General features: G+C 48.1%; 1 protein-coding gene and 1 pseudogene across 2 annotated transcripts in view; both read right to left on the bottom strand.

Annotated features, from left to right (window-relative positions):
• Nucleotides 1–22,169, bottom strand: part of CKS (Nucleotide-diphospho-sugar transferases superfamily protein) — a 108,635-nt gene that overhangs the window by 30,524 nt on the left and 55,942 nt on the right. For both annotated transcript variants that reach the window (XM_087701213.1, XM_087701212.1), the window contains exons 2-4: nucleotides 6,579–6,624; nucleotides 6,407–6,493; nucleotides 6,173–6,297 (exon numbers count right to left, since the gene is read on the bottom strand). In XM_087701213.1, the coding sequence (XP_087557339.1) occupies nucleotides 6,173–6,297; nucleotides 6,407–6,493; nucleotides 6,579–6,624 (258 nt within the window). The remainder of the gene's footprint in view (nucleotides 1–6,172; nucleotides 6,298–6,406; nucleotides 6,494–6,578; nucleotides 6,625–22,169) is intronic.
• The window catches only part of LOC148018758 (uncharacterized), a 40,077-nt pseudogene continuing 24,627 nt past the window's right edge, over nucleotides 6,720–22,169 (bottom strand).

Here is a 22,169-nt window from a genome sequence, read left to right as displayed (position 1 = left end):
CAAGCCAAGGGAGAAGGCATAACCTGTAGTGGACTGTCTCAAATCCACATCACCTATCCAATCAAAGTCACTCCAGTCGGAATGAGTAACCCCCTCTCCATATATGATCCCATAGGATCGAGTCCCCTTTAAATAATGAAGAACATGCAAAGCCACTCTCCAATGCTCCTGAGTGGGAGTCTTCATGAAAGAAAACAACAAAGCCACCACAAAAGAAATATCCAGCCCAGTGTGAATAAGACAAATTAGGGATCCAACAAAATACCTGTAACAAGTGGCATCTATAAGGGGATCACCTGCTGCTGCAAGCTTGGACTCATGGTCCATGGGGCATGAAATAGACCGACAACTAGCCATACCAAACTCCAAGTGTAACTTAGAGATGTACTTGTGTTGGAAAATGAGAATGCCCTTTGCTATCTAATAGATCTCCAATCCAAGGAAGAAGTGTAGGATCCCAAGATCCATCATGTCAAACTCCTATCTCAAAATCTTCGGAGTCCAACCACCCTCCGAAGCATCACTCTCAATGATGATAAGATCATCCATATACAATATGACTAAAACACCCCAGTCACCCTCAACCTTGTAGTCATAGTTACCAGGAACGGGGAACGGGAACAGGAATGGGACCCCCCGGAATGGGAGGAACACCCAAAGATAGGGAACGGCATTATATATTTCTATATATATATATATATATATATATATATATATATATATATATATATATATATATAGAGAGAGAGAGAGAGAGAGAGTCAACACTTAAGCCTAGATTCATCTAGAGATATATATCAATTTTAGGCAGGTGGGAGAGGCGCCAGGCAGGCGAGAGAGGTGGGAGTCGCGGGAGGTGGCCCTGGCAATTGGGCACTAGGCAATCAGGCCAGGCAGTCGAGAGAGGCGCAAGAGGCACGAGGCAAGTTAGGCAGGCAAGAGGCAGGAGTCGGACCAACTGGCGCAAGGCAGGACAGGACGTGATCAACGTTTTTTTTTTTTTATTAATACCCCACTATTGGAACGGCTATTCCAAATAGGGAACAGCCAGGGAACAGCTAGGGAACGGCCCGGAACGGTCAGAAATGGGACACGGAACGGGCTAGAACGTTCCGCTAGCATTTCCTGGACTTGGACCTCCTGGAACGCATTAATCTGTTCCTAAGTGCCGGAACAAGCGTTCCCTGTTTCTATGCTTGTAATATACATTGGGATCATGATCTGATTGATGGAAGCCACTCTATAGAAAGAATCAATCAATCCTCTAGTACCAAGCTCTAGGAGCTTGCTTCAAGCCATAGAGGGCCTTCTACAATTAGTAGACATGGTCCTCCTTCCCCTGCACAAGAAAGCCGGAAGGCTATGAAACATAAATCTCCTCCTGAAGGACACCATTCTAGAAGGCGGATTTGATATCCATCTCATAAACAAGCCAGCCAGTGGTGGGCTACAAGAGCCAAGAGTAGACATCCAAGCCGTAGATGCAAAAGTCTCGAAATAGTCCAAACCTGCCCTCTCAGCAAAACCCTTAGCAACAAGCCTAGCTTTGTGCTTATTCGAGGATCTATCTACAAGGTACTTGGTCTTATAGACCCACTGCACACCTATCACCTTCCACTTCCATGGACATGGAATCAACTCCCAAGTTTGATTTCGCTTGATAGAATCGAGCTTCTCCTACATGAGCTAATGCCAAACATCCAGTGTAAGAGCCTCCTCAACTGTAGTAGGTTCTTTGTCATGAAGAATCTGGGACATAAGAGCACAGTGAACTATGCCACTGGGCCTATAAGAAAGCTGATCTACATGGACCTATAGGAGGAGCAAGAAAGTGAGAAACACCTGAATCTTGCATGAGCCGCCGATACCAAAGAGGAATCCAAATAGGCTCATCTTGCTGCAAGGAGACTAAGTAGCCTCCAATACCTGCAATGCACCTATCTGTGTAAGGGACTTCTCCTCGCTAAGCGAAGGTAAATCCTCCTCATCCGAAAAAGGCTCCCCCTCTAATGGTTGAACATCCCTAGAAGACTCGGAGGGGAGGCTGAAGGGGTAGGAGTACTCGGCGAAGAAGAAGTAGTCACATTCGTTAAAGGTGGTAGGAAAGCTGGTGTAGAAGGTGGAGAAGGAGGAGGGGAAGGAGCCAAAGATGAAGAAGGGATGCTAAGAGGCAATTGGAAAGGAAGGAGAGGAACTGAAGGTTGGGAAGGGTTAATCGATGACGAAGAATAACCTCCAATAGAACCATCAATAGCATTCTTGAAGGCCACAATCTCATCAAAGATCACATCCCTGCTCACCTCAATCTTCCGTGTCATCGGGTTACAGAGCCGATATCCCTTCGTGGTAGTGTTGTAGCCCACAAAGATAAGCTTCCTCGACTTCGAGTCAAGCTTTGTCTTTCTCTTCTTCTTGTCCACATGGACAAATACATCACACCCAAAAGATGCAGAAGTGAGACACTGAAGGCGTCTCACCAAAGAGAGCCTCATATGGAGTCATGTCCTATAATGCAAGAGTCATGGATCGGTTGCGAATGTGAACTGCAGTATCCACCGTCTCACCCCAAAGGGAATGAGAAAGACCCCTATGCTCCAACATTGATCGGGCCATCTCCAACATGGTCCGATTTGCACGCTCCACCACACCATTCTCTGATGGTGTGTTCAAATGGGAATACACCACCCGAATAGTGTAACCCTTGCAAAACTGAGAAAAGAGGTGCCACAAACTTTGGAAGTAGTTTGCGTCTCCGCGAACACCTTCTATTTGCAAAATCAAGAGTATGTCTCGCTCTTGCACTCCAAAAAATAAGGCCACACATAATGACTCAAGTAGTCTAGAATCAGCATCAAATACTTGGCCTTCTCAAGGAAGACTAAGCCCAGGACTACAAAGGTCGGTGTGCACCAACTCTAGCGGTGTAGCAGCCCTCCTAGTGGCTACCAGTAGATGTGGATGCCTATGCTACTTTCCCTCAAACAGCTAGGGCACAAAGTGCAAAGTGTGAATAGGAGGGAAATCTAGAATCCTCCCACCATCTTCTTCCGAGAAGCCCGTCAAATAGCATCAATGTTCAAATGACCATAACGAGCATGCCTAAGCAGCCCAAGCTCATGGAAAGACCTCACGGCAAATGTTGTGACCATGTAAAGCCCACCCTCCTATGGACTAGTCCAAAGAATTGCACCAATAGAATCATCCTCCACTGTCACTACATCCTATGTAAAGGCAACGCATACATCGAGTTGTGTAAGAGCATGAACAAGTAATAGGTTAAAACCCAAATCTCGTACATAAAGAACTCTGGCTGAAGAAGATTGCCTAGCTGGTAATAAGGGAATAGCCCCCACTCCTCAAACGGGAACAGTAAAATTGTCACCAATGGTGATTGTGCCCCCTCTAGAACTCATGTCTTTAAAGCCAATCTCGCCTATAGGTCATGTGGGAAGAGACCCCACTATCCACAAGCCAAGGCTTCTCCTGTGTGGAAGAAACAAGAGTTGTATTCTTCTTGGCAAGACATACACAAAGACAAAATCTGATGTAGTTGGGATCACCTTCGAATCCTTCAAATCCTTCTCCTTCGGCTTGAAATGGGGGTCCTACTAGCACTTCTCAGATGAGTGCCCTTCCCACAATGTGGGCACTTGGGCTTCTTCTCCTCCTCCTCTTCCTTCTTGTCCTCCTACTTCTTTTCCTTGTCCTTGTCCTTCTTCTTCCCTCCACCAATACCTATAGCAAAATGCCTTAGTGAAGCCAGAACCATTGACCCCAACCTCTCTAAGTCGCTTGTCATGCTCCAAGGCAAGTGCTGAAAGCTCCTCCCATAAGAGTGTCTCGCGGATCCTTGATGTGATAAGGTTGGTGTAGAAGCCATCGAACCAAGGAGATGGTAGTTGAGTCAAAAGGATCATAGCCATGTCTTCAGGGGATATCATCCAACCAAGAGAGGCAAGCTCACCCCTCATGTCCTCCATCTTAGTGATATGCTCCTCCATGGAAGAGGAGTCATCAATATTGAGCATCTGCAACTTCTTGTCAAGAAAATCTTGTGGGCAAACGTCTTGTGCTGATACAAGGACACATGCTTCCTCCATACTTTTACCGCGGTCTTCAACCTACAAACATACACAATGACAGAATCCTACAAACTCATAAAGAGAGAGGATCTGGATCTTGAGTTGAGTCGATCCCACAAGACATTACGGTCCATAGAAGTCCCATCTTCTGGGTCCTTCTTTGGGCAGGGGATAGGGTTAGAAACTAGCTCCCAAAGGTCGAAAGCGTGGAGTACGCACTCCACCTTACACGACCACAACAGATAGTTTGAACCATCCAATTTGTCTTTTTTGGGTAAGAAAGGTAGAATGGGCACCTACACCAAGGGTATCAAGGAAGGCACCTTCACTTCAAATGGAGCCTTCTTCAACCTGCAAACATACACAAGGACAGAATCTTGCAAACTCATAAAGAGAAAGGATCTGACTCTTGAGTTGAATCGATCCCACAAGGCAATACGGTCCATAGAAGTCCCATCTTTTGGGTCCTCCTTTGGACAGGGGATAGGGTTAGAAACTAGCTCCCAAAGGTCAAAAGCATCAAGTATACACTCTACCTTACACGACCACAACAAATAGTTTGAACCATCCAATTTGTCTTTTTTGGGTAAGGAAGGTAGAATGGGTACCTACACCAAGGGTATCAAGGAAGGCATCTTCACTTCAGATGGAGCCTTCTATGATAGATGAACACAAGGGGGATGGTTTCGAATAGAAGACTCCTCCCACCGAAGATAGCCGCGATAATTGCATCTCCGCTCAAAAGATTGTCTGAAAAGAACCTCCTCCTCTAAGTCATCAAAGCCTATAAACTAGTAAGACATCTTCGATCCTGCAATTACCCAAAAAACTGCATTTTGACGGAAACAGCACACAAGATAGGAAGGAGTCAACTACAATGGATGTAGATGTGCCACCTGCACACAAGTATGCGGTCGCCTACCACCAAAGGGATGTCGCCTGCAAAAAGTTGACGGCAAACTCTAAAAGCTAGCGACTAGGCAATAAATGCTGCCACCTGGTAGTGGATGTTGACGACTGGGCAATAAATACTACTAACTTTTGTTAGAAAGCTGATGATTGGCTGACAGATGATGTCACATTTGCAAAAATCCTCCAAATATGGCTGCGTTTGCAGCGAACCCAAGGTGTAGAGCCTGAGTTTTGGGACCGGGAATCTCCTCTATAACAAATCTCTAAGCTATGTCCTCACTTAGCCGATGATACCATGTGAGAGTGCACAAAGAAAGAGAAATAGGAACAAATAGAGAAACACACACACACACACAGAGCAAAAGATGAAGAAAGAATATTGCACTAACTAAAGAAGAATGCTGATACAAAAGGGAATGGACTGAACAATCCCTGCACACAGCCCAGTGTCAATGAGGGCACCAAATCAAGCTGATGATGATGGCAGCACCACAGTTAGAGAGTGTTTGAGACAAAAAGTGCAATCTACAAAGCCTGCAATGAAGAAGTGATCTGCCAAGTGTGGGGGCTGGCTATATACAGCCACATAATGACAAAACTGGCCACTGCTCCTGTAGGGGGCTATAAATGCTGGCTGACTGCATGATGTGCAGTCCAACTGCAATAAATGCAGCCGCCTGCTGACATGGCACCCGACGTGTGAAACAAAACTGACAGGCACTAACACCTGCAGCCTAGACCGTAGACAGCCTAGGAAATGCACACTAATATGTGCAAAAACCAAGAAAATGCACCTAAAACTACCAGAGCTCCTACGTCTCCGTCAGACTCTGACATCTCACAACTAGGAGATGACAGACTGACATGACTAAAAGAGGCAGGCTAACAGTTCATGTCTCATGCAAAGACTTCCAATTTTTTGACATGTTTCAGTATTCTAATAATTCAGTGCAGTTCCAGTTTCTGCATATCCAATTTCTATGATTCCAGTTGTGTTCTAGCCTGTAGGTATACGTAGTAGTCTTTGACAAGAAACATAAGGAATGTTGCCTTGTCTAGAGTGCTTTTTTAGTACAACTTAGACTTCGAGTATCTTCTGTACCAAGGTTTCAATGAAAAGTGGTTGCTCCCTCAAACCGGACAACAAAAAAGCCAGTAACAACAAAAGCACCTTATACCTGTAATGCTTTTGCAATACCATCTATAATATCAGGATCAATGAGTGGTTCATCCCCTTGAATATTCACTACAAGGTCATACTTCTTCTTCAGCTTTCCCAAGGCTTCTTGGCAACGCTCAGTACCTAGAAGCAGGATTGCAATATGCTAGAGACGGAACTGGTTGCATTGTAAAATGTAAGCCATATGCTGGGAAATTAGATTTATACAAATAAAAAGCAGGTAAGCCCTTACCATTTGGACAAGATGCTGATGTCATAACCACATCTGCCCCAAAACTTCTGCAGGAATCTGCAATTCGCTCATCATCTGTGGCCACAACTGGATAGCAAAAATGGATATGAACAACCAGAGTCTTCAAATTTTTGTCAGTTCAAGCTCCAATTAGTAATAGGCTAACACTTACTAACATCATCCAAAGTTGCTGCAAGCTTTGCTTGCTCCCATGTCCTCTGCAAATTCAGACAAAAAACTACATTAGGCACAGAAACAACAATTAATTTTCGGTTCAGTCCAATTGTTATAGCATGCACAACCAATATTATGGTCATTTACTGTTGTGAAGTATATTTGACCCCATTTCATCACTTAAAGTTTGTGGAATTGCCTCTTTAACAGTTAATATGAATGGTTTAGGGGAATCTTCCACAACATCAGAGGCATAATAAGCTATTGAGCAACACAAACCTCAAGCATCAGATCAGTTGAACAAGGCACAGCAATCATCAAAGCAAGTGAAGGGTTGTGTGCAGATTGCAGTGTCTGAAGTACACAGCAGAATGTGAGAGACTGCACTGAAACCAAGAATAGCTGACCAAACACAATAGACAGTAGCAGCAAAGCAATTGATGAACAGGAAGTATGGTAAGTGTCATTGCTGGAATGAATGTGCTTAGCCGCACAAAACAGTGACATGACCCCACACATTTTCCAACAACACATAATGGTCTGTAATCTGTTTGACAATTACGTGTCATGTGCACCCACACCAGCACACTGAAAGCCTGTACAGTAGAACTGCAATAATTCTAGATAGAGCTAACACTGATCTACTTTGGAGAACCTCTACATGCATATAATGGTGGTGTCAAGCAAAGTAGTTTAATTTGTCAGAAATGCATAGCAATGCAGCAATCTCATGTCAAAATGAGAGTAAAAACGGTGGGAATGGATCTCCAAACATGAGGCATGAAGACCCCAAGCAAGAAACTCAACTACATAGATAGCAAAAGCTGAAATACAATGACAACCCGTGGACATAGTGCTAAAGAGTGTAACAAGGGCCAAGTGACCAAGAAGAATGAGCCTAGGGGTACCTTCAATAGACATGCACCTGCACAAGAAATGAGAAAGTAGGGTAGGCTGAAAATCACTGCGCAAAAAAAATATCTACAATTGGGTAAAGTGGATAGTACTCCTATTGTCCCACTAACTCAACGTCAGGAACAAATCACTAACACCCTGTTAGCGGTCACAGCCAGTGCAGTCGGACAGGCAGCCGCAGTGTGCAGTCGGACTGCACAGTCGGACTGCCACGTGGCAGTCCGACCTGTGCAGGCAGTCGGAAGCATTTAATGCAGCCGACAGGCAATTTTCTGGCGCCTCATTTTTCCCCAGATTTTTGGCTATAAATAGCCGACATCTCCAGCAATCTCCTACACTTCTCTACTCACAGATTACAGACCGCTGACATGCGCAGATTCCGTCTCTGTTCGCAGATTTCAGACAGGAGACAGTGCAAGACTGCAGCGGACTTCGAGGTGAACAGCATCAACAAGCTAAGGCAGCTTCAGATGTAGGTTTAGAATGCGGGGAAGCCGATTTCCTCCGAAGACATGGCGATCACACTATTGTCCCAGTTGCCGCCACGATTCGGTACATTCTACTCTGCCCTCATTGCTTCGGGGCGGGAGTCTACTCTTCGGTGGGAAGAGTTGGTTCCTATGGTCTTGGACCAACAGGAACAGCTAAAGGGACAAAATGCTTCCAAGTCGGAGGCGTTGACAGGTCAAGCCTCTCAGAAGAAGGGGAAGGACCAAAAGAAGAAGAAGGCGGATAACAAGTCAAAGAAGGACAAGGACAAGGACAAGGACAAAGAATCCACATGTCATATTTGTGGAAAGACTGGCCATTGGAAGAAGGATTGCCCTGACAAAGACAAGAAGGACACCAACAAGAAGGACACAAAGGACTCTGGAGCGGTGGCTGCACCCTCATCACCTGCATTTCTTCATCTAGCTGTCATTGAGGACTCTTCACCGAATGCTTCTGATGCTACGATGACGGATCCCCAGGCTCGAGAGTGGATCGTTGATAGTGGTGCCTCCCGGCACATGACTCCTTCATCAGATGGTGTTGCCCAGTTGCGACCCTCGCGTGGGCAGATTCTCATTGGAGATAGCTCTTCAGTATCTATTGCAGGTCGGGGTAAGATGCAGCTTATTCCAGATGGACGAGGTGGTACCCATACCTTAGAAGTTTTGCATGTACCAAGCTTACGGTACCATCTACTGTCAGTTCATAAGATTTGCTCCCTTGGCCTTTTGGTGGAGTTTGACAGTACTTCGGTGCGAGTCCTTGATCGTGGATCGAGGAAGGTTTTATCATCCGGATATGAGGAGAACAGCATTTATAAATTGAAGTCTTCCACCGCCCTCTCTACTCTTCTTCTTACCTCTCAGTCACAGTCAGAGTTATGGCATGCTCGGTTTGGTCACCTCAACTATGATTATCTTCGGAGGGCGTCACGTGGACAGCTTGTTCGAGGGTTGCCGGATATAATGGTGAGCCAGCAGCCATGTATCTCCTGCATTAGGGGAAAGCAGCATAGGGATGCCATTCCCCACACAGCTTCGCGGCGGTCTACTTCACCGATAGAGCTTGTATCTACGGATCTATGTGGCCCTATGAGGAATGAGTCCTTGCGTGGGAGCTCGTACTTCATGCTGATCATAGATGACTACAGCAAGATGACATGGGCCTATTTTTTGGCATTAAAGTCAGAAGCTTTCTCACACTTCAAGGATTGGCTTCTCTTTGAGGAGAACCGATCGGGCCGGAAGTTAAAGACCTTGCGATCCAACAAGGGCGGTGAATTTGTTTCTAATGAGTTTGCTCGGTTTTGTGCAGATAAAGGTATTCACCAAGAGTTTGCCAATACCAACACTCCTCAAGAAAATGCCATTCTTGAACGGAAAAACCGCAGTGTGATCGAGATGGCGCACACCATGACAGACCCCTCAGGTTCTGTGGGCTGAGGCTGTGGCTACTGCAGCCCACATCCTTAATCGATCCCCTACTTCGGCCGTTGATGGGATGACACCCTTTGAGGCTTACTTTGGAACTAAGCCCGATGTTTCTTATTTTAGGATCTTTGAGCGTGATGCCTATGTTCACATTCCCAAGGCTCATCGTGATAAATTTAAAGCAGCTTCCCGAAGACAGGTGTTTGTTGGCTACAACTCTCAGTCCCAAGGCTATCATCTGTATGATCCCGTCAAGCGGGATGTGTACACCAGTCGAGTTGTGCGGTTTGTGGAGGTTCCGGCCATAGCAGCGGGTGAGGAGCATCCCATTCTTGGAGATCCAGGGGAGAGTTGGGCTCCTGCTACAGTTCCATTGGAGCCCGTGCCTTTTGATTATGATTATGTTTCTGACAAAGAGTCTACTGTTCCACCGGTCGCCCCTGAGGAGTTACCACCAGTGGATATTCCAAAGTCTTCTGCTGATGGAGAGAGACGAGGGGAGGTTCGGCCTCCTCCTCGATGGGCGCATGACACACTCCGTGATCCAAGGATCGAGGGGGTTCCTAAGGAGTGGGGACCGCAGGATGGTCCACGGCGGTCACGGCGGCACCAGGCACATTCTACGGAGCTTGTTTGCTCTAACTATTGTTTGATGACCCGTGTTATGCAGGATCAAGAGCCCACCTCCGTGAAGGAGGCTTTACACTCCACACCATGGAAGAAAGCTATGGAAGCCGAGTTGGAGGCTATTGAGAGGAATGGCACTTGGTCACTCGTGCCCCACCCCCCGAATAAGAAGGTGATTGGCGTCAAGTGGGTCTTCAAGACCAAATACCTTAGCGATGGTTCTTTGGATAAGCACAAGGCTCGCCTTGTTGCTAAAGGTTTTGCACAGCACCCAGGGATTGATTGTCATGATACTTTTGCCCCCACAACTCGTATGGCAACCATTAGAGCTGTTCTTGCCTTAGCTGGCCATAGGAGATGGCCTGTTTACCAGTTGGATGCAGTTTTCTGGCGCCTCATTTTTCCCCAGATTTCTAGCTATAAATAGCCGGCATCTCCAGCAGTCTCCTACACTTCTCTGCTCGCAGATTACAGACCGATGACACGCGCAGATTGCGTCTCTGTTCGCAGATTTCAGACAAGAGACAGTGCAGATTGCAGCGGACTTCGAGGTGAACAGCAGGTTGCATCGTCGAGGTGGAGACACGCAGTCCAGCGCACTGCGCCCATGTATATATCTGCATATCTTTGTATTCAACACACTTTATACAGCAGATCTTCATCTTCCACTGTCTCTTTCTCTCTCTTCTCTCTCTGCGTTCTCTCTCTCTCAGTCCTACGCTTCCGCACCGCTGCACTCTGACACACCCCTCTCAGATTGTGTATGTGACTTAAGAAGCTGAAATTGGAGAAGTTCAAGTAGTCCACCTCTGCAAGAAAAAATTTGTGGGCTAGAGTGTATTTAAGCCACCCAAAATTTGCCGCTAGCTAGTCATATTCTTTTGGAACTTTTCTAGTTCTTAAAGCAGACCCAGAAGAATAAATTGACATGGACCAAGTGCACGACGGGCAGCAGCTGATAGGCGACCAACTGACGGCAATTGTAGCAGACCTGACGACTTCAGCAGGCGACCAGCGAGTGGCCATTTGGTAGGCACGACAGGTCACGGACCTGAATGGCCCATTGACCTGCAATTTTTTCTCCTCTTGTTTTTCCAAAAATATTTGAGATTACTTTTGCCTCCTCTCCTCCAGGTGTTCCCACGCGCAAGCATAGTGTCCAAAATCTATGCAAAATTGAGCCAGAAATTTGGGGCTTTTCCCGAATTCGGGGATCTCAACACAGAATTGGACAATCTGACTCAACAATTGCAAATTCGGTGCACATTTGCCCGGGAATTTTGGGACTTTTTACATTTTAGTGAAATTCTTTCAATTTCACTGAAATTAGTGCATGCAGGACTTGGAAATTTTGGGGATTTGTCCGGATTTGGTACATGCAGGACTTGGAAAATTTGGGGATTTGTCCAGATTTGGTGCGAGCAAGATGCAACAGTGATATCTGTCTCAGAAATTGCAAGAATTTGTGACATTTTGTCCCCGACATTTGGGGCTTTTAATGTACATGCACAAATTGGGCTAAAATTAACCCAATTTCTCAACATTGAGACACATTGGACCCCGTGCAATTTGGGGCTTTTGCAATTTGGGCAAAATCGATTGCAGCATTGGGTCATTTTATGTACATGCAGGTTGAATTCCACACAATTTGGACATCAACACTTGGTAAAATTTGGGGGTTTTGCTGAAATTTCCCTATTTTGGCAAAATTGGCCTATTATATGCATAACAAAGAAAATGCGGATGTGTGTTTGATGCTTTGAGCACAATATTTTAACGCTTTTGACCGTTCGTGTCAAATTTTATGCCCGTGGATACATGTACAACAGAAATTGCAGCTGAAATTTTGGGATTCTTCATGTAATGTGATGCATATGCCCTTGGAACAGCTGTAATTAGTTGGATAATGCTGTAGCACATGGTTTGGTGCTTCTGAAAATTTAATTACAGATCTGAAATCTGTGCTTCAGCGTGGTCATTTCTTGTTGATTGGTACTTGTTTGTACCTTGGTCACTTGGGTGACAGTTTTGGGCCTGCATTTGCTAGTTTTTTTGTCACATTTGGGCTGAAAATCATGGCTTGCAGCAATGACAGCAGTAATTTTATGCACTTAAAGAAGCTTAAAGGCGCACATAACTTTGCAGTTTGGCAAAAGCAGTGCTACAATATCCTGTTGCAAAAGAAGCAGGCAAAGCTGATCAAAACCAAAGGGGCAAAGCCCGCAGACATGGATCAAGACGATTGAAATGAGTTAAATGAGCTTGCACGCTCAACCATAGAGCTATCGATTTCTAATGCCTTGCTCTTCAACATTGAAGGTTTGGATTCTGCATATGCTATATGGACTAGACTAGAAGAACTATATGCACAAAAGAGTGCTGCAAGCAAAGTGTATTGGCTGAAAAAGCTTATGGATTTATGTATGAAAGAGGGTACAGCAATGTCTACTCACTTGAGTGAATTTAACTCAATTTTCAACCAGCTGGTTGCCTTGAAGTTCATGATTGATGAGGAATTCAAGGCTACTTTCTTGCTTTGCACTCTACTAGAGAGTTGGGATACATTCATGACTGCTATGAGCAATTCTAATGTGATCCTTTTGTGTGCTGATGTAGAGAGTGCTCTACTCCCCCCCCCCCCCCTCCCGAGTGCTGCCTTGACGGGAGGCCTGGCCCGCTATCAGGCTGCAACACCACCGCCATTGAAAACAGAAAACCCCCCCCCCCTTCCCCCCTCCCCTCCAGTTGCTCCCTCCCCCTGCAGCAACTCCCCATTCAGCAACACAGCAGCGCGATAGGTAGGTTCTCCCAGAAGAAACGTGCAATGGAAACCTTTGGTCAAACACCGGCGCACTCACCGAGTGCCCCCCAGTCGAACACCTTGCCCGTAGTCCTCTCTGAGGAGCAGCTCTTAGCCGTCCGAGCTAAGGAGCTGAAGCTAATGGAAACAGCAATTAATGGTTAGATAGTAGGACATTCCCTAGCCACGGCCCAGCTTCAGGACTGGCTCCACTCCACTCTGAGCATCGGCACGGCGCAGATCATGGAGGCGGTCTTCTTGGGCCAAGGGATTTCATGGTCCGCCTCAGTTCGGCAGACGCAACTTGCAAGCTACTTGCCAGTTCACCATATGCATCCACGAAGGGGGTCATATACATGGTCCCTTGGTACAGTCGCTTCACTGTGGAGGCGTTTGCACTCCACAACAGGTTTCTTCGGCACCCGGTCACCCTTCTCTTCCCCGGCCTGGTGATTGAGTACCGCCAGTTGGTGGAAGACTTTGGGAGGCTCTTCGACACTGTCCTTCGCGCATGCAGTGATAGCGGCAGGGGTCCCAAAGGTACGGCTAGCAGTGAAGGAGGTCAAGAATATCCCACAGTTCCTAGAGATTGAGGCAGGCAGGCATTCCTTTAGGCACCAGGTCATTGTGACTGGGCAACCAGGGCAGTGCTTGCGCTGCCACGACTTGGGCATCAGGCAACAGTTTGTACACGGTTTGGAGCCAAGGCAGCTCTGCCCACAAGTCCGCAGGTGACGCTGATAGTTTCACAAGGGTCCAGAGGCGACAGAGAGGGAGACGGCAAGGGGGGGAGCAGCCAGCCCCTCAGGCCCAACCTCATTAGCAGGGTGATGGCGGACGAGCAGCCCCCTTTCGGCAGAGCACTCCACAACCCCTCCCCTTGTCCGCGCCACCCGACAGGACCAATCCCCCCATTTTCTCCACAGGCGCCACAGACTGCCTCGCCTGAGCCCCCACAGGCCCCTCACCCCACCCCCACCCCCCCACATTCACCCCCCTCCCTCCACTAACCTTGGCCCACAGCCCCCCCTTGCTAGGGCTACCACCCTCCCCTACACCCACCATGCATCTCTAGCCATCCCACCATAGCTCGATCCACTCCACCCCCATTACCCCCCCTACCGAGCACCCCCCCTGATCCGCACCCAGGTCAGGTGAGCCCCCCCAGACCCACCCCCCCTCCTCCCACAGGAGGTGATGAGCCACACACACCTACCTCCTTTGCACACCAGCAGTCCCCCCCCGTCCACACAGCCACCAGCTCATCTGCCCCTGTCACCTGCCATACTTTCCCGAGACAGGCACAACTGCTGCCACAAGAGTTTTTCCGCAGTGGCCCATGGTCTTACCTACGAGTTACGGACCGCGGAGAGTTCTCACTACCTCTAGAGGTGGGGATCTTCGTGGTTTGTAAGTCAAGGAGGGGCAAGGTCCACCTACTAGCACCACCGGATGGACCAAACTACGCTTTCTTTTTTCAGTCATCTTTCTCAGAGGAGTGGACGACTATACAGATTGAGGAGGAATTGAAGAGTCAGGTGGCGGATCACATCTCCCAGTGGATGGGAGATAAAGGACTAGCATTGTTCGCACAACAGTGGCTAGGTTGCATGATGGACATTAACTAGTGGGCTGGCGCCGACGTCCCGCATTTGAGCATTATCTTTCGAGCCCCCCCATAGTGGGGAGCGCCAAGGGACGTGATCGAGTGGCCCCTGGCACAAACAGCCCACTTCTACCAGTGTACAGAGTCGCGGTTTTCAGCATGGCTAATAGATGCATTGATAGTATCACCTGGAGCATCTATCACCCCTATGGTCCAGCCGAGGGCCACCATGGGAGACTGGAGCTCACCATCCAGACCGGCGGCAAAACGTACCTGCATGCTTCGCAGTCTCTCCTCCTCATCTGCAGCTTCCACACCGAACAGATGCCTATTCGGTCAGTCACAGGTTTCCCCATGAGCCTACATCTTGCATCCTGAAATGTGAACAGTCTCCACTACAGTGGGCACGTGGCTCGAGGAAGCTGATTGTCTGGCAGGAGCTGCAGCCTACCCTCGCTGGACAGATAGACGTCTTGCTACTGCAGGAGCACAAGCTCACCCTCGCCCAAACTCAGCGGGTTGGGAAGGTACTTCCGAGCAGCTCGCATACTTATTGGGAGCAAGCCATAGGTGCCCACGGCAGGAGCGGAGGCGTATGTACCTCTATTGGCCCGAGTCTCACCCACTTGTGTACGAGACCACGGGACGATAGTGGCAGGAAGGGCTCTATGGATCAGACTGGATATTGGGGACTCGTGTATTGGAGTCCTCAGTGTCTATGCCCCTACAGAGATTAGGGCACGCAGCAGGTTCTGGGTGGAGATTGTAGATGGACTCCTAGAGGTGGACTCCTGGATTATTGGAGGAGATTTCAACAATCTCGAGGCTTTGGAGGACCAGCAGGGTAGAGGAAGAAACTACCAGGGCAGGTCTTTTTGCTTGCAATCAGAGCACGGGATGCCTGGAAAGACCCTGCCTTCCACAAGAGGGAGAGGTCGTTGGACTTTTCCTAGGGTTACAAGCGGCTAGGTGGAGCCTTACTGGAGCGGTTGGACAGGTTTTATGTGGGAGAGTGGGGAGGTTCTCGCGGAGGCCAGATTGAGCAATTGGCAAGCACCACATTATCCGATCGCTGCCCGGTTCTCCTAGCACTTGACCCCCAACATCCACCCTAGATACACGATCCTGTCAGATCCCTGACTCGATCTATAGGAGGGAGGAGGTGTTGAGACAAATAGAGCAGATCTGGACCAGAGAGTGGGTTAGGAGGGACAGGATAGCAAAGGAGGTTGCAAAGGTCCTAGCCGAGTCAAGCAAAATTTGCCAAGAAGCAGCCCTGCCAAGCAGCAGTGCTAGGAGGAGAAGAGAGCACTCCGGCGGGACCTGGTAGCTACGCAGAGATTGTTGCAGGAGGCACCAGGGGACCCCATTCTCCACGCACAGGAGGTGCGCGCGCCTGCAGCCATTGTTGGCCTAGAGGACAAGTGCTCGGAGTTCTCTTTCCGCACTTCAACAGCCTTTTGGGGTGCAAAAGGGAGACAGGATGTGCAGGGAGTTCTTCTAGGTGCACCAGCCCCGCACCGCGGGAGAGCAAATACGCAGCCTTAGGAACCAGTATGGGAGGACCCGTTCTAGCCCTGATAAGGTGATGGAGATTGGCACCGACTATTACACGCGCCTCTTCCAGCAGGAGACAGCTTCAATTAGAGGACAGAGATGCACACAGCAGGTATGAGATCATATCTCGTCCCTCGTCACGGAGGAGACAAGACACGCCCTCCTAGTCCCCTTCACAGAGAAGGAACTAGAGGAGGCTTTCCATACACACGACGGGCAAAAATGCCTGGGGGAGGATGGCCTCTCTAAGGCCTTCTTAACTACCTATCGGGAGGTGGTGAAGGATCCCCTACTAAGTGCTTTCCAAGAGATATTCACCTCAGGACAGATGCCAGGGAGGCTCTCGGCAAGCCTTATTAGTCTTCTCCCCAAAGGGAGAGACCGGTTGAAGCTATCCCAGTGGAGACCGATCACCTTATTGTCTGTGGCCTATAAGGCTCTAGCAAAGATGATTGGTAGACGATTACGCCATGTGCTACCAAACATCATTCATGACACACAGATAGGCTTTGTCCAGGATAGGAGCATCCTAGACAATGTATTTACATTCTTTGAGGCAACAGAGTGGGCTCGGCACAATGGGCAAAGACTCGCAGTACTACTCTTGGACTTCGAGAAATCCTATGACAGGGTGGACTGGGATTTCCTAGAGGGTACCATGGTGAAGTTAGGATTTCCCCATGCTTGGATTCTCCGGCCTGTACAGATCAGCCACGAGCAGGGTTCTCATAGGCGGAAGGTGAGAGGAGGCCCGGCTGGAGAGATCGATCCAACAGGGCTGCCCCCTGGCCCCATACCTGTTCCTACTCTTTGCAGAGGTGATGTCTCACTTCCTCAGGTCACGTGTGAGTGGACTACGCGGCCTCCGACTTCTAGTGAGAGAGGAGACTGAGTTGTTAGACTCAGAGTACGCAAACGACACAGGACTCTACATAGAGAACGATGAGGTGATGCTGGAAAGAATGAGGCTGGCTCTTGATGTGTTCTGTGTTGCAGCGGGTGCGAAAATCAACTGGCAAAAGTCGGTTGGTTTTCTCACAGACCCAGACTCTAGAACGGAGTGGGGAGTCCACTTGGGATTTAGATGGGTGAGCAGAGGGCAAACCGTCCGATACCTAGGGTTCCAGGTGGGACTTGATATCATTCCTGCCCAGCAGTTTCTTCCTGTTCTAGATTCTATTAGGAGGAAACTAACCTACTAGAGCACGGCTCGCCTCTCACTAGCCGGTCCAGCCCTGGTAGTTAACCAGGTCCTCCTAGCAACGGCCTCGTACATTGCCTCGTCTTGGTGTTTCTCCTCATCGTATGAAGGGCAACTTCACCGCCTGGTGCGGAATTTCCTTTGGTCGGGGTCTAATGGCTCCAGAGACTCCAGGGCCAAGTTGGCGTGGGCGACCATCATACGACATCGATCAGAGGGAGGGCTTGGGATCATAGACCCAAAATATCAGAGTATGGCTCTCTTGGGCAAGCTAGTTGTCTGCGGTCTCACACCAGGCAGGCAGACCTGGAAGGTCTTACTGCAGGAGGGCCTTCAAGACTATAAACCGAGGCTTGGCGGGAAGTGGAGGCCGTCCCTAAGATGGATCTTCACTTCAGCCCAGATTACCCCGCCCAGATCACCTTTCCTGCGTAGCCTACTTCGCGTGTGGTAGGGCCTCTGTAAGGCCCTAATCCAAAGCCCCTCGGGTTGCCAGGAGGAAATAGACCGTCAGCCGATGATCTGGAACCTCCAGGTCAAAGATAGAGAAGAGGCACAAATAGGTGAGCGCCCCGACATCCAGTGGGCTGGGTGGGAGGCCTGAGTGGAAGGCCGGTCCGGCTTGTTCCATCAGGACATGGCGGGAGGTGTACAGGATGGCAGACAAGGAGGTACTACAGCGAGTATCAGGGTGTCAAGAATTGCGTGGTGGGGGGACTTGCTCAAGATGCTGCGCCGAGCATACACAGAATGCACAAGGAGAAGCTCACTCAAGAGACAAGAAGAGAGATGGAGACCAAAACATTTTCTTGCTGGTTTCTTCTTCTTCTTCCACACTCTTTTACAATGTACACAAAGTATAGATAAGATACAACATAAAGGAAAGTGGCCTACTAAGTCAAATAATGCATAACCGACTACACTAGTTGACTGGCGCTATAACTATACCAGCTGTAAATAGGTGTAACAACCTGAATATAATAAGTCAGTGGCCATGTGAGAGTCATAATGACCACCGACGTGCTAAGTGTAGACGTGTGGACCCATCTAACTAGGCGGTCCATCATTAATGTCTGCATGTGTTGAGCTTGTCATCTCAACACTCCTCCTCAAGCTCAACTGCATCTCTGCAACTCCAAGTAAGCTTCGAAACTTTTGAAGTTTCTCTGTACCCAATGCCTTCATGAAGATGTCAACTATCTGATCCTGTGTGCTGACATACACCAAGTCAATCTCACCTACTAGTCCCTTCTCTCTATCAAAGTGGTAGTGTACCTCAATATGTTTTGTCCTGGCATGGAACACAAGGTTCCTAGCCAACTATATACTGCTCATGTTGTCACAATAAATGACAACTGGACCTTCCACCTGCACATCTAAATCAGCCAATAACTCTTGCAGCCATACTAGCTCACATACTGCAACAGCAGCACCTCTATACTCAGCCTCTGTACTCGACAAAGCAACTGTAGATTGCTTTTTGTTTCTCCAAGTAACTGCTGCACTACCAAGAGAGAACATGTATCCACTGGTAAATCTTCTATCAGACATACTACCAGCCCAATCTGCATCCGTGTATCCAAACAACTGTACATCTGTACCTGCCTCATAGAAAAGTCCATAATGTAATGTGAACTTCACATATCTCAATATGCGTCTGACTACATCCAAATGTGGCTTTCTAGATAGATGACTTGATTATTACAGGTGATAGTGATAGTGGGATTGCTGAAGTCAAGGACTTTTTGAAGAAGAAGTTTGAGATGAAGGATTTAGGTGAGCTAAGGTACTTCCTTGGCATTGAGGTGATCAGATGTGATGATAGTATATGGCTGTCCCAAAGACAGTATGGCTTGGATATGTTGTCCAAGTATGGTATAACAGCATGCAAACCACTTTCAGTTCCGTTGGAGCAGAATGTAAAGTTGAGTGCTGATGTTGGGGATGAGATAGAAGACCCTACTATGTTCAGGAGGATAGTGGGGAGTTTGATCTACATGACCATTACAAGGCCAGACTTGAGCTACGCTGTTGGTCTTGTAAGTCAGTTTACAGCAATACACCAGACAGCCTTTTTCACTATCTGCTCAACAATACATGCAATCTGCAACCAATTTGCAGATAAACCTTGTGTTTATTCATTGATAAACACCTTTGAACTTACAGATCTGAAATCTGTAACATGTGCACCTATATACGGCAGACACAACTGAAATTGCAGGGTATCTCGAACTGTTGTCCGCAACCTTGCAGCTCTAAAAAGAGGCCTAAAATGACCTCGGATGGCCAAAATAGCAGCGGGTAAGCCTTGAAGGCTTGTCTGCAGAATACACAGCGCTCTTCGCACACACCCAATATCACTGCAATCTGAGATTTTTGCTTTGCCCTACTTCTGGTGCCTCCACAGGCATTGTCCAAGAGAAAGAGTGGAAGAATGGGAGAGCTTCTTACCCGTGGCTTGCTTGCTCGAACCTTGCTTCTTCTCCTTCACTTCAGCCTTCAAAATCACCCTCTCTCAGTGGCGCGGCTCTGATACCATGTCAAGAATCGCGTGGTGGGGGGACTTGCTCAAGATGTTGCGCCGAACACACACAGAATGCACAAGGAGAAGCTCACTCAAGAGACAAGAAGAGAGATGGAGGCCAAAACGTTTTCTTGCTGGTTTCTTCTTATTCTTCCACACTCTTTTACAATGTACACAAAGTATAGATAAGATACAACATAAAGGAAAGTGGCCTATTAAGTCAAACAATGCATAACCGACTACACTAGTCGACTGGCGCTATAACTATGCCAGCCGTAAATAGATGTAACAACCTGAATATAATAAGTAATGAGTCAGTGGCCATGTGAGAGTCATAATGACCACCGACGTGCTAAGTGTAGACGTGTGGATCCATCTAACCAGGCGGTCCATCATTAATGTCCGCATGTGTTGAGCTTGTCATCTCAACACTGGGTGCACGAGAGGAGTGGAGTTAAGAAAAAGAGAGATTGACACAGCAATACCTCCGGAGTGGCTTGCCCCCCCCGATACGAGAACCGATAGAGGCCGAGGAGGTATGGGCAGCCAAGTTCTCTCCAGCAGGCATCCCTCTTCAGATAGCAGGTAGAGTGGGTGGCGCCCCCCAGGGGACCTTCTTTGCCGTTCAGAAGAGGAGACGTCTGGCCCTTGACAGAGGACAACAGGATGAGAGGATTGCCACCCTTTCATGGAGAAGGATTCGGGTGGTGGGTTTTCAGAGGAAGACTTGGCAACTGGAACCCTATGTTTTCTGAATGGAGCTCAAGGAGTGGCGCCTTTGGATCTGGGAGGGTAGACCACTTGATGAGCTGGAGTGGGATCCAAGAGAGTGGCTATGGCCGGCCTCTGCGGTTTCCAAAAAGCCACCCAGGTTCCTAGAATACACTGCCAGGATTGACAGACATGTACTGATGCAGGAGGATATGGACTAGGCGCCGTCACGCAGCAGACACTGGTGGGCAGAGCACAGCATCACGGAGCTCTTCCGACGGACCTTCTGGTGCCACCTATGGGATAGCTGGAGGCTGAGGAGGGTGTCGTATTTTTTATGGCTAGTGGCACATGGAGGTTTGGCGGTGGGAAGCTGCCTTGCCCAGATCAGGAGGGAGGTTGTAAGCGCTGCACACAGCAGCTTCTAGAAAACCCAAAGCGCTGCCTTTGGTCTTGTGAGGAGGCGCAGCTGGTGTGAAGAGGAGCATGCCGTATCCTTCGACGTATAGTCCCCAGCCTCGAGTATATTTCATGGGGAGCTTTCTGTTGGCAGGCAGTTAGCCAAGGCTGTCACCTTCTATATGAGGCCGGGATGCAGGACACGATTTTCATGATCGAGGCAGGGTCATGCGCAGTGGTTGGTCTGGAGGCTTTACCTATCCGACAGGTAATGGAGCCCACAGCAGACCGCTCAGAGATATGGGAGATCATAGGGAGTCTTACTGGATGGCATATCTGGAAGGTGCGATGCCAGGTGGCCTTCGGCAGTGAGAGACTTTCAGCACCTGCGACCTTAGCAAAGCTATGGACCTCCATCATTCACTCTCTCCGCAGCCGATGGGGTCAGGTGCAGGGCGAGTCCAGGGCTCGTCAGGAGCTCCGTGGTCACTTCATGTGTACCTAGGGCGGCAAGGGCCTATTCTTCGTGATGCACGCAGGCAGTCCCATTTGGCGATATACCCCTCTCCCATGGCTTCTTGCCCCCATCTCCCCTAGACCGCCTTGAGAGGCTTGTATAGATGATATAGTGGTGACTTTACATCAGCTCCAGTTTATTCTGTTGAGAATGAGCACTCTGTTATAATCAGTTTTTTTGAGTAATATAATCAGCCACATTCTACTTGCAAAAAAAAAAAAAAAGAGTACTCTACTTATGGAAGAGATCAATCGGCAGAACAATGCATCCAATAAGTCTTCCAATGCTTTGCATACTAGGGGAAAATCACAACAAAAGGGAAAATATGATGGCAAGGGACGTAGTAAATCACGTGGCAAAGATATTGAATGCCATCATTGTTGCAAGAAGGGTCACTTTAAACATGATTGCTACAAATTGAAGAAAGAGAAAGGAAAAGGCAAGAAGACAAATGATAGCAAGGAAGAGAAGACGGACAGTCAGCCTAAGAAGAGCAGTGTAAAAATTGAAGAGGTGAATGTAGTCACTCCAAAGATGTTGAATGCCATCATTGTGGCAAGAAGGGTCACTTTAAACATGACTACTACAAATTGAAGAAAGAGAAAGAAAAAGGCAAGAAGACAGATGATAGCAACGAAGAGAAGAAGGACAGTCAGCCTAAGAAGAGCAGTGTAAAAATTGAAGAGGTAAATGTAGTCATTCATGACAGTGACAGTGGGAGTGACGTACTCTTTTGTCTCTTCACACTTTGGTGCACATGCTTTACTTGCAAATACAAATGATGATATGCATACCTGGATTCTCGATTCA

This window comes from Lygodium microphyllum, chromosome 20, assembly GCF_053477565.2.
Source record: "Lygodium microphyllum isolate KBCC chromosome 20, Lygodium_microphyllum_v1.1.10, whole genome shotgun sequence".
Lineage (NCBI taxonomy): Eukaryota > Viridiplantae > Streptophyta > Polypodiopsida > Schizaeales > Lygodiaceae > Lygodium > Lygodium microphyllum.
Note: the sequence above shows the minus strand (reverse complement) of the source record. Positions and strands in the feature narration are given on the sequence as shown.